General features: G+C 41.8%; 1 protein-coding gene across 2 annotated transcripts in view; it reads left to right on the top strand.

Annotated features, from left to right (window-relative positions):
• Nucleotides 1-919: 919 nt before the first annotated feature.
• The window catches only part of AGK (acylglycerol kinase), a 28,830-nt gene continuing 12,390 nt past the window's right edge, over nt 920-17,359 (top strand). Inside the window, exons 1-9 of one of the 2 annotated variants that reach the window (XM_015866723.2) lie at nt 974-1,120; nt 5,594-5,633; nt 8,264-8,343; nt 9,408-9,483; nt 10,582-10,674; nt 11,630-11,662; nt 13,590-13,684; nt 15,307-15,376; nt 16,160-16,239. In XM_015866723.2, the coding sequence (XP_015722209.1) occupies nt 1,011-1,120; nt 5,594-5,633; nt 8,264-8,343; nt 9,408-9,483; nt 10,582-10,674; nt 11,630-11,662; nt 13,590-13,684; nt 15,307-15,376; nt 16,160-16,239 (677 nt within the window). In that variant the 5' untranslated portion in view covers nt 974-1,010. Of the gene's footprint in view, nt 1,121-5,593; nt 5,634-8,263; nt 8,344-9,407; nt 9,484-10,581; nt 10,675-11,629; nt 11,663-13,589; nt 13,685-15,306; nt 15,377-16,159; nt 16,240-17,359 lie in introns of both variants that reach the window. The other variant, XM_032445625.1, reaches the window with a different exon arrangement.

Raw genomic sequence — 17,359 nt, 5'->3', positions numbered from 1 at the left:
AATCATGGCAGAAACACAGCAACACAGACAAGTTAGCTGAGGTGAGGACTTGGGGACAAGTTGTACTGAATAGAAAAGAAGAATAATTCTCTGTCCTTGAACAATACTTACATATGTACAATCATAGAGCATTGCCAAGTGGTAGAAAAGCATCCCTCCTTTACTGTTTCTGCCATGTACTCTAGCTAAGAAGAGAACTTATCCAGTTAAGCATGTGACTTTTCTAATGTTATAGATATGTCCCTGAAGCATGGTCTGGGATGAGGCACGCACTTGTCTTCACAATTAATTTGCGTAGTAATTTTAGGTGATAAATCCCATGTCAAGCATTACAGTTGTGGGGCAGCCTTTCGAACACTGACTTCTTTTTACACAAACCATCCAGCAATCATAAGTAACCCAAGGACGTATTGCAGCCTCTTCCAAGCAGTTTTCTGGAAAAGGTAGCAGTCATTTGACTACAGTATGTGATACAGAGGATGCTCAAAATCAGCCCTCTATCCTCTCATTTTTCATTGCACTTATCCTACTACCTACTTCTATTGATTTGACATGCAAAAACTAGGAGACCTAAAAAGGAAGTACCTGGTACATGTGAGAGCACGGCAGGTGTGATCTACCTTGAGGGCAATCAGCAGCCACAGCCAAAAACTAGGACATGCATGTTTGCCAGGAGGGATAGCAGAACGGATCTGCATCCAAAGTAAAGCCAGATAATGGGATAAGCACACAATATGTTGCTGCTGTCTGCAGTGTTTCTTCTAAGGGCAGTTGTCAAAAAGCACCATCTCAAATTTCCAGACCGATTTCTCAGATAACGTCCCAAAAATTGCTGAGGTGGGAAGGGAGTCCACTTCTATTAGTACACAGATCTTCTGTGAGAGGATCTTATCTCAGAAGTGACCTCCGTGCTGGCAGCCCGGAACGCAGGGCCATGGCTGCCGTTTCCAGCCGAGCCGGGCGGCGGCGGCCGCGGGCCGTTCCTCGTTTCCCTCCGGGTTCCCGACGGCATGGCGGGGGCGGGGAAGGTGTTCGCTACGCTGAGGAGTCACTGGAAGAAAACCACGTTCGGTGTGTGCTTGCTGAGCTGGGGGGGGAACTGGCTGTACGGGAAGCACTGGTAAGTGCCGCTTGGGGCGGAGGGCTGAGGGGCGGGCGGCTCTGCGTCCTGTTCGTTGTGGGGCCGGGTGTGTAGCAGAACTGCTCTGTGTGCGCAGAATAGGATCATAGGATTGCTCAGATTGGAAAAGATCTTTAAGATCATTGACCTAAACTTCCCTTGATGCAACCTGAGGCTATTTCCCCTTGTCGTGTCATATGTCACCAGTGAGAAGAGACCAGCCCCACTCAAATACCTTTTCAGTATTTGAAGAGAGCATTAAGGTCTCCCCTCAGCCTCCCCTTCCCCAGACTAAACAGCCCCAGTTCCTTCAGTCACTCCTTATAGGGCATATTCTCAAAGCCCTTCACGAGCCTCGTTTCCCTTCTCTGGAGCTGCTCCAGCACCTCCATGTCCTTTCTGTGCTGAAGTGCCCAAAACTGAACACAGTACTCGAGGTGAGGCCTCACCAATGTCGAATACAGGAGCAGGATGACTTCCCTAGTCCTGCTCACCACACCATTCCTGATACAAGCCAGGGTGCCACTGGCCTTGGCCACCTGGGCACACTGCTGGCTCATATTCAGCTGGCTGTCCATCAATACAGAAGGTCTTCTCACCTGGCTGCGCATCAACAGGGGTAGGCTAGGGGCTCTCTTTGCAGTTTCTGTTTTGCTTCCAAATGTGATAGTGGATTTTGCATTTCTTTTCATATGTCAGTCAGCCCCGATTCTTTTGTTTCTGTACCAGTTACACTTGGACAGATCAAGGAGAGAGCCATACATGGGCTGTGTTGGCTCTGTGTCTTGCTGTTAGTAGCATCACAGGCTAAATTACTATGCACCAGACATACTACTAGACTTATATTTGCCCTCTTAGAACAGATTAAAGGTTTAGTGAAGTCTTGTGCTTCATTTTCAGGCATTGCAGGAATTTCTGATGAAGGGGCTTGCTTTAGCACAGCATTAGTTCAGATTAGCCTCTGACTTCCTGGAATTAGCTGTCTGAGGTGTTGCTCATTTATTTGGAGCTGAACCCTCCTGCATCCTTCTTCTTGGCTTTTCCATCCTCATGAAATTTCTGAGATGTTTCTCTTGCAAGGAGAAGTTCATTTGCTATTCTGACTTCTCAAGGTTCATTCTTCTTTTGGATGCAGAGGCTACGATGCCTGCATTAAGTGGAGCTGCTACTATCTGCCCTGCAAATAAATGGCAACTCTTCTATAGTCAGTCTCAGGCTGCTCATAAGGACACAAGAACTCTGAAGCACTTGCTTAAGACTTTGGGGAATGCTGCATAGACAGATTGGGGATATGGAGAATGTTACCTTCTCCAGACTCATCCTCTGTGCATCTTCCCTGCACCTAAATAGAATATCCCAATTTGAGAAAGAGCCATGAGGAGCATTAAGTCCAACAGTGGTTAAAGACGCCGCCTTGCAACACTGGGGCCCGAAGTTCGAATCCCCCCTGTGGCGCAAGTGGTAGAAGTGCCGCTCTGCTACACAGAGGCTCGAATCCCGGGGGCTGGACTCGATGATCTCTAAGGTCCCTTCCAACCCGCACGAAACTATGAAACTATGAAACTATGAAACTGCTGGCTCCACACAGGATCAGCCAAAACTCAGACCCTTTGTTGTCCCCTTCCAGCATAATGTGGGCTGTGCTGGGGGTCTGATGTTGATGCCATTGTGTTTCATCGGCTGTAAAGGAGAGTGGGACACTGCAGTGAAAGGATTCTTCTCTGAATTAGTCTAAAGGTTGTTGATGGCTTGTAAAGGCCAAGGAATTTCTTAGCCTGGTCTTGCGTGGTGCTTTTTTCTTGTAGCATTTAGTTTCTGGATCAGTGTGTTAGCCTCTCATCTTTGGAGGTGTTTGTTCTAATACTGACTGGTTTAACAGGAAGGGGCTTTTCAATGAACTAGAAGAGCAAAGAGTGCAGATTCCCCCTTGACCATTTGTGATTCAGATGATCTGTATGTGTAGTATAATGGGCAATGCCTCTTCAAAATTGACATTAATCAGGAAATAGGAAAAACTTCTCATGTGTGGAGTGATAGGCATAGTGGCTGGTTGAACTACTGTTAACTAAAACCCTGTTGCTGTTTTTGGAATGCCTTGGTGAACCTTAACATTCCTTTGTTTCTCACAAAAGAGCATCTAAAATTGGTTGCCTTGTATTTGGGATAGCAATTACCCTTACAATATTGGAGAAATAAATTGAATACTCAGTACTGTCATATATGAGTTTATCACTCTTTAATATCACTCGATTACATGAATTATCATCATTTTAATCAATAGTATATCATAGAATCACAAGGTTGGAAATGACCTACAAGATCATCTAGTCCAACCGTCCTCCCTTTACCATACCTACAGAAAAACCACTAAACCATATCTCCTAGCTCCCTATCCAGACGCCTCTTGAACACTGCCAGGGATGGCAACTCCACCACCACCCTGGGCAGGCTGAGATAGTGGTATATCATACTACAGGTGTGAGGGGCACTGAATTTTATATGCTAGATCAAACCATGGAGGGTGTGCAGATTGTCAGAGACATGTTTGTACTCAGTGCCTCACTTCTATTTAACATATCCAGACAAGACTGATTACAGAGAAGTAATCAACTTGCCTTTTAAAAACCTCTTTTCTCAATAGGATGGAAAAAGGGTACACAGCTTAATTCTGGCTGTGTTTCTGAGCAGTAGCTACTGATGTCTGTTGACTTCATGAGCTCAGGGAGTCATAATATAAAATTCAAATTGCTTTAAATTGTACTCATCATCTTGTCTTACTTGAAATGTTTCCATATTGATGAAGAAATAGCAAGGCAAGATATCATAGGATTGTTTTTACATGTTCACCAAATCACCTCACACCTTCCCAGTTCATGTCCTGGATCTTCTCTCCTCAGTGGGGCTGTTGCTGCCCTTCCTACATCCTGAGTGGTGCAGTGAGCCATCAGAGATGGCAGGAACAGCAGTTTTATCTCTTGCATGGTGTATGTCGGCTTGTCTCACTGCATTTTGGGCAGTGTTGCAGTGGTTCCACTGGGTGAGTCGTCATCATCTTGTCAGGATGGGGGCTGCTGTGTGGTGCTGAGGCGACAGACTCCTCAGATGCTCTGCTTAACTCTGTATACATTGAAGTATTGGCATTCTCCATAGAAAATGCTGGCGAAGCATCTGGGCCTTTGACTGCTTGCCAGCCATCTGAGTGCTGTTGTTATCTGTAATTTGAATGTTGGTCCCTGTGTGGTTGCCAGCTGATAACTCACTTTGTCACCTTTCTGCGTGTCTCCCTGAGTGGACGATGAAAACACAGAGTGTAAGTTCTACATTCTGGGTGAAGCTGATGCAAACCTAGGTTTGTCTTTCCTGTCTTTCAAAAGCCAAGGTGAAAGTAAATGTTGATATCAAGCAAAGAGGGTGCTGTGGTCTTGTTTTGGAAGCTCCCAAAAGCTGGGCACTTGCCCTGGGAGCAGACAGACTATGTAGTGCACATCTGTGCTCTTCTGACAGGAGACATTCAGGACAACATTGGTGGCCACCAGTCCCTGTGTACAGGTTAATTGGTTACTGAAGACAAGGGCTGTGATGCAGAAGCAGGCCTGATACTACCTTGCTGATGGATAATTGGTTTTAGCACATAGACAGGAGTGTCTTGTAGCCAGAGGACAGATGAAGCTGGGTGCTACAGAACAGGACTCATTTCAGTCTGGAGAAGAGTTGAAATGTGCTGCACACTGAGTAGCTCTGCTTCCAATTTGCTTGCCACCAGCGTGCTGTCTTCCACCTTGCTCATGTCACCAATGGCAAGCATACAGATTAGAGTCTGGAGTCTCTTTCTGACATGACTATCAGTGTCACATCTAATACTGATATTTGCTTCTTTATTTTGAAGTTTCACTGAGGTGTATTGGGTTATTTCACCTCTCTGGCCTTACTTAGTCTGTGCTCACACCTGTCTAGGTGGTAGGCCTTGCATTAATGTGGTCAGCTTACAGACTGGGGGGAGGGAGAGTTCACAGCTGTAATGCACAAAGATTTAAGTCTATAGTAGTTATGCTTAGAGTCAACTCTATGTCCTTGTTCTTGTATTCCCAAAATGGTAAGTACCTTCAGTACAAATAACAGGCAGTATTAACTTTTATTTTTAAAGGAAAAACAGCTTAGATCTGGAGTGCAGTTATGTACCAGTTCAAACATAAATCACAGTGGTGCAATGTCTCATGGCTTATGTAATCTCAGCACACTGGTCTTTGTTTTCTCTTTTTCTTTACTGTAGAAAGGGTGTTTGTGTGCATATGCAGAATGTGCTTAAAAGAGTGTGTTTTATCCTTAAACGTTTGCTAAACAGGCCTTAAAGAAATGGAATGTTTTATTTTAGAGCATGTGTGAAAAGGGTACATACCTTTATCTTGAAAAAGAGCAAATTGCTCTAAACTTACTCAACCTAATGTCCACTCTCTGTTCTGTCTTATCTAATAGCGATAACCTGCTACGGAGAGCTGCGTGCCTAGAAGCCCAGGTAATACCATTTAAAATGATAAACTTAGATTAAAATCCCCCTCTTATCTTGGTTGTGCAGGGCTCCTGAGATGTTCCCAGCAGGCCCTCTTTACGTGACAAGCCTTGTAATGCTGCCATCTGTGTTCCCTGCTCCAGTGCCAAAGGGCGGGCAGGCCTGCAGCCTGAAGCTGGTGCTCCGTACCCTCCGTGCCCTGTCTCTGCTGTTGTGATGGATGGCACAGTGCCCTCACTGGGGTGTGAGGTTTCAGCCACTGCTCCAGCTACCCACACCTCCATTGCTGCAAACTGAGTTCCTCCTTGCATGTATCAGGGATGCTGTGCTGATGGCTCTGATTGCCTTGGTGGTATGGTGTAGATTTTAGGAGTCTTTCTACCTCCTACAAGTTCATTTCAAACTCACTTCCCTGTGCCAGCTGTTAGGGTGTGATACTGCTCCCATCACTGCTATGTACCGGGGCCTAAGGAGAATAATGAAGACTATATTTCTCATTAAAGAGCTCTGCTTGAGGTTACCCTGCTTCATTGCTGCAGTGCATTGAATAATCCCAATTTGGGGCTGCCAGATGTTGAGGGAAAGATGTTCACAGCAACCTGATCTGAACTGTGGGACTTTTTTTGTCAAAACAGATGTAAGGGAGCTCAAGTTCTATGGAACAATAACGGAAAAAGATAATAATGTATAATGAAAAATATAATGATAAATAAAAAGCAAAAAAAAACAACAAACAAATGACTTCCATAAATCATACCTTCAGTGTGAAATGCAATTTCAGCTCAGACTATCTGTTGTTCTTTATTTTTATGTCTTCCATATTCATTTTCACTGCAGAGATCTCACGGTGACAGATGCTTTTATATGGCCAAAAATAGCAGTTTTTGCCTCAGTGTTTGACGCATGCTGACCAATTCCTGGCATTTAAAAACAAACAAAAAATAGGTAATGATGAAGTGATGTATAAGGAGAAATTTCAATACCTAAGCGTGCATGTTGTCGTAACTGCTAAGGAAGGGCTGACATGAGAAGATAGTTCTGTTGTGGAAATTCCAACTTTGCTGTTTGTTAATTCCAGCCATTAAGCGATGGGGTCTATTCCATTATGGCTTATTCTTGTAAATGGAAGTGCAATAGCACTGTCAATAGAACTTCCTATAATTGCAGGGGGCAAAGCTTGGGAAAATATCCTGTGGAAGACTCCTGCATTAGAAAGGAATGAACCAGAAAGCTTAGTAATCAATTCTCACTGTAATTTCTGTTCTCACTGAAGTGTCAGTGCCAAATACTGCTTGAAAACACAGCAATGTAGCAGTGAGGCATTAAATGTCTGATTTGTTCTCTGGAATAGCAGCAATCTGTAATTGTTTGAAAAATGCTGTTTGCTTTTATAGCATTGTATAAGTGCTGGGCAAAACAGAAGCAGACTCACTCCATAATAAGTCTAGTCGGGTTAAAGCAGGGAGTTTTCCCTATTATTTTTACATATGTTTTTTGAGTTCTTAAGCCTAATACAGTACCACATTGGTGATAACCCACCTTCCTGCCAAAGCATCCCCTACAGCAGCGCTTCCTGCAAGAACACATCTGAATTTAAAGATGAGTTTGTGATGACAGCCTTGGGGCGGCAGATGATGATAGAAGGCTTCCACAATAAAGAACCCATTTACAAAACTGAAAACCTCTTACACCTCCTTCTCTTGAATAAACCAGTGTCAGCTGACTTTGGACTTCACAGATGTGGGCTCTGGCTGATGTTACTGAGCTCTGGGCATGTATTAAATAGATGATGCTTATGTGGCAAACTGGTTAGTCTGTCAAGTGGGGATAGTTTCTTGTAAAGGCACATCACGTCTCTGCATTCATAAAGCATTGTTAAGCCTCATAGAATGGGTTTTTCATAATCGCAAAGTAGTGAGTTTCATCCTAGAAGTCCAGAAATGCAGTGCCTGGATTTATGCATTTAACAAGGAGCTGAAAAGGATATTGCCTTTCTGAAATTATACCTTCTTATCTATTCAATAATCATTTTTAATCTCCGGCCTTAAGTTGACATCGCAAAACTTAAAAGGATGTTGCATGATTATTTTTTCTATTACCTGTCTTGAAAATCAGAATTTGCTTTGGAAGTGCCCCCATATGTAACATAAATGTCCTCATCTATTACATAAAGAAACAGTCATGCCAATACTTGTACATTTTTATGAGCCTGTTCAGGTTGTTTAGAGCAGGCAAATGCATCACATTGCGCTCTTCCAAGTAAATAATCCTTTCTAACAGCTGTGATATGTCGTATCTTTCCCAATCCTGCTCCTCTAACAACTGTGGTAAAATACAGAATCATTCTTTTACCTGTTTTGGGAGTGAAACTACAGAACGGTTGGTTTGTTGCCATTTCTTTGACCATTTGTTTGCTCACAGCAACTTCCTTGGCGAAGTTGGAATGTTTCTATGGCAGAGGCTTCCTGAACAAAGTTGGTGAGAGAAAGTCCTTTTGAGTTCAAGCAGCTGATGATCACTAAAATCTACAGTGTTTTGTGCACCGTGTCCACCTTCTTCAAGATAAAAATTTTAATTAATTTGAGCTCCCTTACCAACGTTCTTAAACGGAACTGTGCTCTTTTTCTCTTGTTCAGGTTTTTGGCAACGAACTGATTCCTTCCAATATGCCTTTGAAGAAAGCAACAGTGTTCCTCAATCCAGCAGCTTGCAAAGGGTAAAATTCCCCCTCCCCTGCTCTCCTTTTTGTACATCTAAGTGCCATTCACTATAAAAACTGGCCAATTTTTGAGCTCGTTTTTGTCCCCCTCTGATGCCAAGCTGCTGCTGCTTAACTATGCCAAAGTATGTATCACTGAAGATGTTGGGATGATAAACAGAATTAGATGCTCAAGTTGAAAGAATGATTTCCAAATACTTTATCCTGCATTTGAGTCTTTGTCATTTCTCCACATCCCTTTGTATGTGGCATGTTTACCTCAAAAACCATAGAAAGTTGGCCTTGATTTCTTTCAGAGTTGACGTTAGCCTCAGTGATCTGACTTCTGTAGGAACATGTCCTTTAAAGGGATGTGCCCACAAACTTGGAGGCTAAATATGGGTTCAGAGCAAGACTCCTGGAAGAGGTCAGCTGCTGCTTTTGTATACTCATTAGTAAAAAAAAAGTTATCTTGGATATGATGCATGTCTGATTCTGCTCATCAGCTCGGCTTCTTCTCAGCTGCACCTCTGGGGGGTTCAGTACAGATACCATAGGGATGGCATATCTGTTATAGAAGTGTTTGGAATTGTGTGCCTTTACAACAAACACCTATGACTAAAAAATGCCCGATGTTAATAAATCAAAGCCTCCAACTTTAAATTTAAATCTCTCATATTTCTACTTCTAAGTAATTTATAGTTAACAAATCATTCTTTTACCATGGAGTTACAAGCATTAACGTGCACAAATCCTGTACCAGAAGAAGATCAGATAAGTTTTTCAGTAACTTTCTTTCTGGAGATCTTGTTTTGACTTTTGAAACTAATTTTGGAGGAAGCCAGATAACCTCCTGCATGTATTAAAACTGCAACAAAAAGCTGTCAGATCAGATAGGACTATGAAATATAATACATTTGAAACAAATGACAAATGGCTTTGGCTGGCAGGCTGAGTGACCGATAAACTGTATGCTCTGTTTTTAACTATGTTTCTTGTCATTATTCAGTTATTACTTTTCTTTTGTTTTTTTCTTTTGCCACCCGTCTGATGTCTGTTTTTCCTTTTTTATTTTCTTCTAGCAAAGCCAGGAACCTTTTTGAGAAGAATGCTGCTCCAATTTTGCACCTGTCTGGCTTGGATGTAAATATAGTTACGGTGAGAACTGATAGGTTCTGTGAATAGGAATATAGTGTCTTCTTTGCTTTCTTCTCTCGGTACTTGAGTGCTGGTTAGTGGTACGTGGCTGTTGCTGCTGAAATGGTCAGTTCTGTTTCATCTTGCAGAATGCAGAAGCGAGGAGCTTTGATGTGCAGTGGAACTCTTCAAGTTAATCAAAAATAAGTTTGTGTTTTTACCCTTAAAATTTGTCAGTGTATCCCCAGATAATTCATGGAAGCAGAACGCTGAGCTGTAAATGGCTTGACTTAGCTGAGGGGGTTTCTTTGGAAAAAGTAAACATAAAGGGATTCCTGTCTCTTTGCATGTTTTTGAGGCTGTAATATGTGGATTGTTTAGTACTCACTATGTCTTGCAATATATATATTTCTGTCTTGGAATATTTTTCTTAAGCTTCTGTTTAGTGTTAAGATGCTGTTTTATTAATGCCTCTCTTTGATCATTGAAAACACATAGTCCAGCTTAAGAGAAAAAGAATTAGAACTAATGCTTTGTAACTTCAGATCTGGAAAGGGAGTGAAACAGAGCTATGCCACTACTGGGTCTGAAATGTCCTTGCAAAAAGCATTCATTCTGCAGAAAGCAGTTTGCTACTTAGAAAGCGAGCATAGAACTTAATGCTAAACTGGTTTTTAGCAGCTTTCCTAGCCTGCTGTTGGGCAGCAGCCCTTGATATAGCTGTTTCTGTGCTTCAGGAGATGCACTCAATCACTTTGGCCTCTAAAGAGGCTTTTTTCTGCAAGAGTGGTTTGTTTGTGGGTTTATTTAAATGTAAAACTGTCTGCAAATTTGATTATTGCTGGATATTCTAAATCTGCTGAGTGAAAGCCTCATTAGGCCGTGTGTGTGTTTATTTTTTTACATTGTATTAGGCAAAGGACTGGTTTCTTAAGTTGAAGAAATTTAAGAGAATGTTATATAAGAGACGTACAGTACGATGTGCTTATGTGAAAATAACTGTTAAACAAAATGGTAGATTACTCTTTTTCTCTTCTGTATATTAAAAGCACACACATTTATGTATCTATCCTAGAAATAATCACCTGGGTTCTCATGTTTGAATTTCTGTTTCTTCAGACTGATTATGAAGGACAAGCAAAAAAACTGATGGAACTGATGGAAAACACAGATCTGATCATTATTGCAGGAGGAGATGGCACAGTACAAGAGGTATGGCTGCAGCTTTGTCCTGGTTTGCTGAGAATTGTAGCATGGCTGAGGGTGAGAAGATTGAGTCCACGTAACCTGGCTGCAACATCACAATAGTTGTTACTGGAGATTTGTCCATTGCCACATCCATATATTAAGTCACTATTATCATCTTGGAAGGATAAGAAAACTCTACGGGTTTTTGTTTGCCTAAAAGCGATGATGGGAATAAGAGTCTCTGGCATAACTGTGTTCCAGAATTTTACTCCACAATGAGAAAATTATTTGGGGAGAATTGTTTCCAACTTTTTCTTTCTGTGCAATGTAACTGTAATGGTTTAATTTTCAAAGTTCATTCCCAGCCTATCTATACTTCTGAAGATGAATGGAAGTTTTCCTAAACAGGAATCAAAAAATTTAATATTTATATGGGAGCGATAGTAAGCGTGGTATGTATTTAATAAATGTCTTTTGTCAAGTCAATTAATGGCAAGAGCACACTGCCAACAGAACTGGAGAATACTCTCTTTCAAGGCGGGTTGTTTTTTACCAAAGTATTTCCTGGAATGCTAAGTACTGATTTCATCAGGCAATGGCTAAATGAAATGCAATGATTTTAAAAGAAAGTGGTTGGAATCCATCTAGACGTTTCTCCTACCTTAAAATCAATTATTGTTAATTGTACACTGAACCGTGCTGTTCTAGAATTTATGCAGGGCTGTCTGGGTCTATTCTATGTTAAAACGTTTATGCTGGCATCAGTTGTGATGTCAATACATACTCATGTGCACTCAGCTCTGCTGTTTGCACCATGTTTGCTCACTGGATTTGTGTCCTTTCCCATGCAAGCAATAGTAAAAAAAAGAGTAGCTGCTTCTTAAATCTTTGCAAAAGATAAATATGTATAATTTTTCATAGCTTTCTACTGTCACTGCAAACAGAATTCTCAAAGATGAGCCTTTCTCTTGTTTTCCAGGTCATAACTGGACTTCTTCGCAGAGCGGATGAGGTGAGGAAGTTTATTTCCTAGAAAAGGTGTCTTGTGAATCCACTGTGATCTCTTGGTCCAGCCTGGCTTTTGCAGATGTTGTTGCTTACTAATACCAAGCCAGTTTACTATGTAATGAGGCAGCCATGCTGGTGTCCTGCAATACTTCCCGTTGTTCTTCATTTCCTTTCTTGGGGAGTACAGTGTATCTCAAGCCATGTCTTTGGGGAATTTCCAGCTACAGAGCAGGATTTATTAAGGAGCCAAATGCACAACTTTCAGACACCTATATACAGCTGTGTATGCTTTGTGTGGCACTAGTATTGGGCAAAAAATGCAGGTTTTTCTTGTATTTGTGCAGACTTGAAACTGAATTTAGGTTTGCCCATGCCCATGGTGTTTTATGATTGTTTTGCCTTTTCTTCAAGCAGTGAGTCTCCCTGTGCAGATCGCCACAGAGAACTAATTGTAACCTCTCAAGGTAGATCCCTCTTAATGGAAATGAGATTTTTCTGAAAATCTTCTGACAGTGCTATTGAAGAAACCCAAAACCTTCTGGCAGGAGCTGGCAAAAGCTGAACTAAATGATCCAGAGAAGATTCTGATGGTATCCTTGGCAGCTAGAACTGTATCTGTTTAGGCAGTTGCCTTGTCTGAGTGTGGCAAGAGAAACTCTGCAGCTCTGCCAGTGTTTTTTGTGAGGTGCTAGCTGTATTCATTCTGAGACATCATGTGTTCTTAAATTTAGTGTTGTTATAACTGACCCCTAAGACCTCTGCAATCTAAGGATTCTGAAAGAAACATTGTGGAGGCTTTACTGGCTAGTTACTTCTTTTGTATTTTTGTCTTATCTTGATGTAGCTCGTGTTGATCTGCAGTAACAGAAAATTCTGCAACCAGTACTGTTTTTGGGTGGATTACTGCCCTGTGACATTGCCACTGTGTCACTTCATGTCTTTGGCCTGCAAATTCTTCTTGCCCTTCATATCACTCTGTCCTAGGAGTGAAAACCTGCAGCTCAGTCCCCTCAGTTTGAGCTCTGCTTCCCTTTCTTGGGTATGTCATGCCACTGTTGTCTGGATAAGGAGAGCTTGTGCAAGGTGTTCCAGAAACATGGGTCCTAGTAGCCAAGGGAACAGAGCTTGCTGCATTTGCTGTGAGCAGCCTATCTTCTGCAAGCTGTAAAGCAGTGCTGAAGATGAGCAAAGGATGTTTGAGGTGTGTTAAGACTTGCAGGTGAGACAGAGATAACAAGGGAGAGCAGGTAGGCATGAAGTGAGAGCGATGTTGTTTAGCCAGCATGGATTTGCAGTGCTGTGGCACTGCTGATAGCAGCACCCAAAAGGGAGATGGTACATTGTGATATGCAGTAGTTTACACTGATTTGCTGACATGATCCAAGAAGCACAGTTTATTTTGAGGTACAGTGTAATAACTTGCTCCTCCAACGAGCTCTTTTGCTGAACTGAAAAGTAACATGGTCAGTGAGTTTCAAAAATTAGACCTTCTGCTGCTTCGTGATTTGGATGCAGGAGGAATCCACTAATTTCCTTTTCTTAACTGAAAAAATCTCTTTGCCATACAAGGTTACTCTACCAGAGTGGCATTTCTGCAGTGGTAAATGAGATTCAGAGCTTGCTCTGGCTCCATCAGTATTAAGAAAGATGGCAGATTGCTGACAGAATCCATGCATTAGTTAGGATGTGTGTGCCAACCTGCACGTAACAATGCTTGTAATGATTACAGAGAGCTCCTTTGCACCCAGTTGGCAGTGGTGGGTTCAGAGATTTGGATGCCATGTTCTGAGTCATTATGTATTACTGCCTCATTTAAGGAAGTGCCTGGCTGCTTAGTGCCAGAGGGGTGATATCAGACACAGCTGTGGTCTCCATACAGAAAGCTTCATTCAACTGATGCAAATGTTATTTTACTCCCCTTGTGTGTCCAGGCTGCTTTCAGTAAGATTCCTATAGGATTCATACCTCTTGGAAAGACCTGCACATTGAGCCACACTCTCTACCCTGAGAGTGTGAACCAAGTACAGTAAGTATTAAGTGTTTCTGAAATGCAGCTTTTGTTTGTTTTCAAGAAGCAGTGCTTCTTGGTAGTTCGACGCTTTCTTTTTCTTCTATATTACATAGAAATTGGCGGTCTCTGGGCAGAGCCTGATGATTCGGTTTGATATAAAATTGTTTTGTCCACTTCGAAACTGAAGTCTAGTCAATTAATCTCTCTTTTCCTCACACTTAATTCCCTTTTGATATTTCCTTCCTTTCCTTCCATGCTAACAAGTATATTTCTCCTTGCTACTGAAATCTGTTCACTCTGGTTCTCCCAGTGACTAATTAGCATTCTTATTCAGTGGGCCCTTGCTGGTGTCCATCACACATAAAGTCCATGATCCAACTGGCATAACATCCTTCATTAATGCCACCGGAGTGCTTTGAAGCTCAGCAGGATGGACAAGGTTGCAATCAGTAGCAAAGATTAAAATAATAATTTATATTTGAGTTCTAAAGAAGCTGTTTGAAATGAGTAATCTTCTTGCCCCCAGGTAATGAACTGTGCAGGTGATACTGCAGCATACCGGTGAAGCTGAAAGGAATTTGGTCAGTAGGTTGCTGAACAACCCACACATGTATCAGAACCTGACTTTTGGAAGTGATATTTTATAAAGAAACACTTTGGTTCCTTTGTCACTGTTAGAGCTATTCTTTGGAGTGTAGGAATTGCAGAGATAGTGAGGGAAGGCAGGAGCCAGGAGAAAAGAAAGTCTGCGAAAGAAACAGCTTCCTTCTCTGTCTCAGTGTCCTAAGCCTGATGAAGCCAAAGGCGGTTTGACTTGTTGTTTCACATAGATATTGGGTTGGATCTGAAAACTGTTTGGCTTGGTTGCTTTCCAGCTGGAACAGTGGAATTATGCACAGCGTGGAATTTAAATTTTACCCAACTTTGTTTAATTAGAGGGAAAAAAAAGAGGTTTCAATGAAATACATGCTTCAAAGCCTGAGTGCAGAGATTTCTTTTGTGAGCAAGAGCACATTGATTACAAAGTCATTAGAGCTACCTTTTATGACAAGAAATGAGGTGGTATCTTATTTAATGTCCCTGACTTAATGGAGGCCAAAACAAAGTGACAACTGCTAATAGGTAGCTTTAAATTGATTAAGAACTTGAAAATGTGTTGGCATACCAAGGTGATGCAGTCCCAGGCATGTGAATTGAGATGGGTGTCATGCTGACCCCTTCCCTCCTAGGTTGTTACTCTCACTGCCAATAAAATAAAACTATGTTTGGATCCTTAATACTTGTCCAAAACAGCAGCTAACAGAGTTGGTGCATGACCTAGTAGATTAACTGAAGAAGGAGAAATCTCTGCACAGCTTAGGCTGGGAACTTCCTTGTTCTTTTCTGGTCTTTGCTATTTGTTAGGATGCCTTTGGGCTTTGTTAGGCTTTGTCACAGCTCACACCCACCTGGTTTGCTTTCTTATTTCAAGGAAGTGCAGCACTTTGGCATAATTCTTTTCTTGGAGCTGCAAGAAAAAGCCCCACCAGGATGGTAGTGGAATCTGCCGGGGGAGGAGATGGGGGGGAAGAAGTATCACTTTAAAGCTTATTCCTTCTGCCTTTGTTTGTTTTTTTTCTTTCCTGTTTGTTTTTCAGGCATATTACTAACGCTACCTTGGCTATTTTGAAGGGAGAGACAGTTCCACTTGATGTGTTGCAGATCAAGGTAAAAACGTCTGCTTGTTTGGAGCCTGACATTCCTAAAACTTTCCTACGCTTGCATTGTTCTGTTTAAATAGACTATTTTTCCTCTGTGTCGAACTGCTGTGAATTTTGGCTTATCATATCAGCAGTCCTGTTGGCAGTCCTTTCTTCACTGTATGCTACAGCATCACCTAGTTTAAAATGGGGAAAATACTTCAATGGCTGAATATATTTTGGGGGGAGTTAGGAGAGTTTAGATGAATGCGAAACTTAATATTTCTGTAGAAGTAGTGAGAGATAACAATAGCCGTCTAAGCTGATTTAATAAATTCACGTGCATTGCAGAATGAATAACTTTCAAACTGAAAGGTGTGAAATGGGAAAGCCTTCCACTGTGCTCAGTATGGGGGTTTTTTTTAGTATCTATTATTTTTCTGTTACATTGTAGAACAGAGGTTTCTGCAGCAGGAACTTAGTGCTGCTGTATAAGAACATCTTGCTTTTGGCTGACACTATCCACAGAACAAAATGGCTATTGCTGGGTGTGCAGTCAAACTCAGTCAACCCTTTAAAAAATTCATGTTTTATGTTTCTCGCTGGGAGTAAATGGAATGTGTAACACTTAAGTTCAGGTTGACCTTTATGGCTGTTAGCTATTTATCATGCCTTTTCTGTGAGATTTCTCTTTCGGGATTAATCAGAATTCAGGTTTTATATAGAAATGAAATTTCTCTGCTTTCAAAAAACAAAGTTGGAAAAAAAAGATAAGAGAATGCAATTTTGCACTTTTTAATTCTCTTTGCAGGGAGAAAAGGAGCAGCCCGTGTTTGCACTGAGTGGTTTAAGATGGGGATCTTACAGAGATGCGGGAGTTAAAGCTAGCAAGTAAGAAAACATCATTTTTGAAGCATCTTGTCTAAAAAAATAACCCTCTGTTGCAAAGAAGCCTCTTTTGAATATAGATATTTGACAAGCAGAAGCACCCACTCTTTTTAGATTCAGCATTACACACGAGTGTAAAACATTTCAGGGTTTTTGTCATTTGAAATAAACATGTATTTAGTGCTGACCGTTTCTTAAGGTAATTGCTTTCTTCTCGCCTTTTGGTGCCCATCTCTGGACCTTTGTTCAGATTGCATCAGTGGAAAAAAACTCTCCCTTGAGTAAAGTCGAAGTAAAGTGATGGATTGTTGTTTTTCATCAGTTGCCAATGAAAGGATGGAGATTCTGTAACTCAATTCCAACAAGGGACATCAAATGCAGTAGAAATGCCCTTCAGCTCCTGCCAGAAATGACATGGACCTCACTGTCTGGTGATGGTTTTCTGAATGCTAAACTAATAATCATTGGGTTTTCTCCAAGCAGATATTTAACATGCCACTGTCTGTGTGTATCAAATTACTGGCATTATGTGGTGAAGGAGCAGCGGGGTCAAATCAGCTCGTTGCTCACACTGCCATAGAGGAATTGCAGGACAGGGTGCTGCTGACCACTAAGTAAATATGATATGTTTTGTGAATGAGCTATCTGCAGGGAAGCAGGAGATAGCCCACCTCTGGCACCTGGCAGGTAATTAAGTAGGTTTGAGAGGTGATGTGGGGTAGAAGAGATGTAGTAAACAGCCTGAGTGCTCGTGCTGGAGAAACATAGGATATGCCTGGTTGCTTGTGTGGGTGCTGACTCGGCTATGCTGCGGGCTCTCCTGCTAATTGCAACCCCAAGATTAAGGAAGTGCACTTCTCTCCTCTCTGTGTTCTTACTAGGCTTCCTGCCTATACCCTATTATATATCTAGTGTCAGCCTTTGCATCTTTTCCTGCACCCACTGCCTTTCATAAGAGTCACGAATGCCGTGCTGGAGACTTGACAGCACCATTTATACTTGGGGCAGTGTGAAAGACTACAAACCTCATTTCTCCATGAACGTTTTTGAGTGCCCAGAAAACATGCCCAGCTTGGGAAGCACTTCAGCCACAACTGAATGGAGGCTCAGCAAGCTTTGGTTA

This window comes from Coturnix japonica, chromosome 1, assembly GCF_001577835.2.
Source record: "Coturnix japonica isolate 7356 chromosome 1, Coturnix japonica 2.1, whole genome shotgun sequence".
Taxonomy (NCBI): Eukaryota; Metazoa; Chordata; class Aves; order Galliformes; family Phasianidae; genus Coturnix; species Coturnix japonica.
The sequence above is the reverse complement of the archived record's forward strand: the minus strand, read 5'-3'. Positions and strand labels throughout refer to the sequence as shown.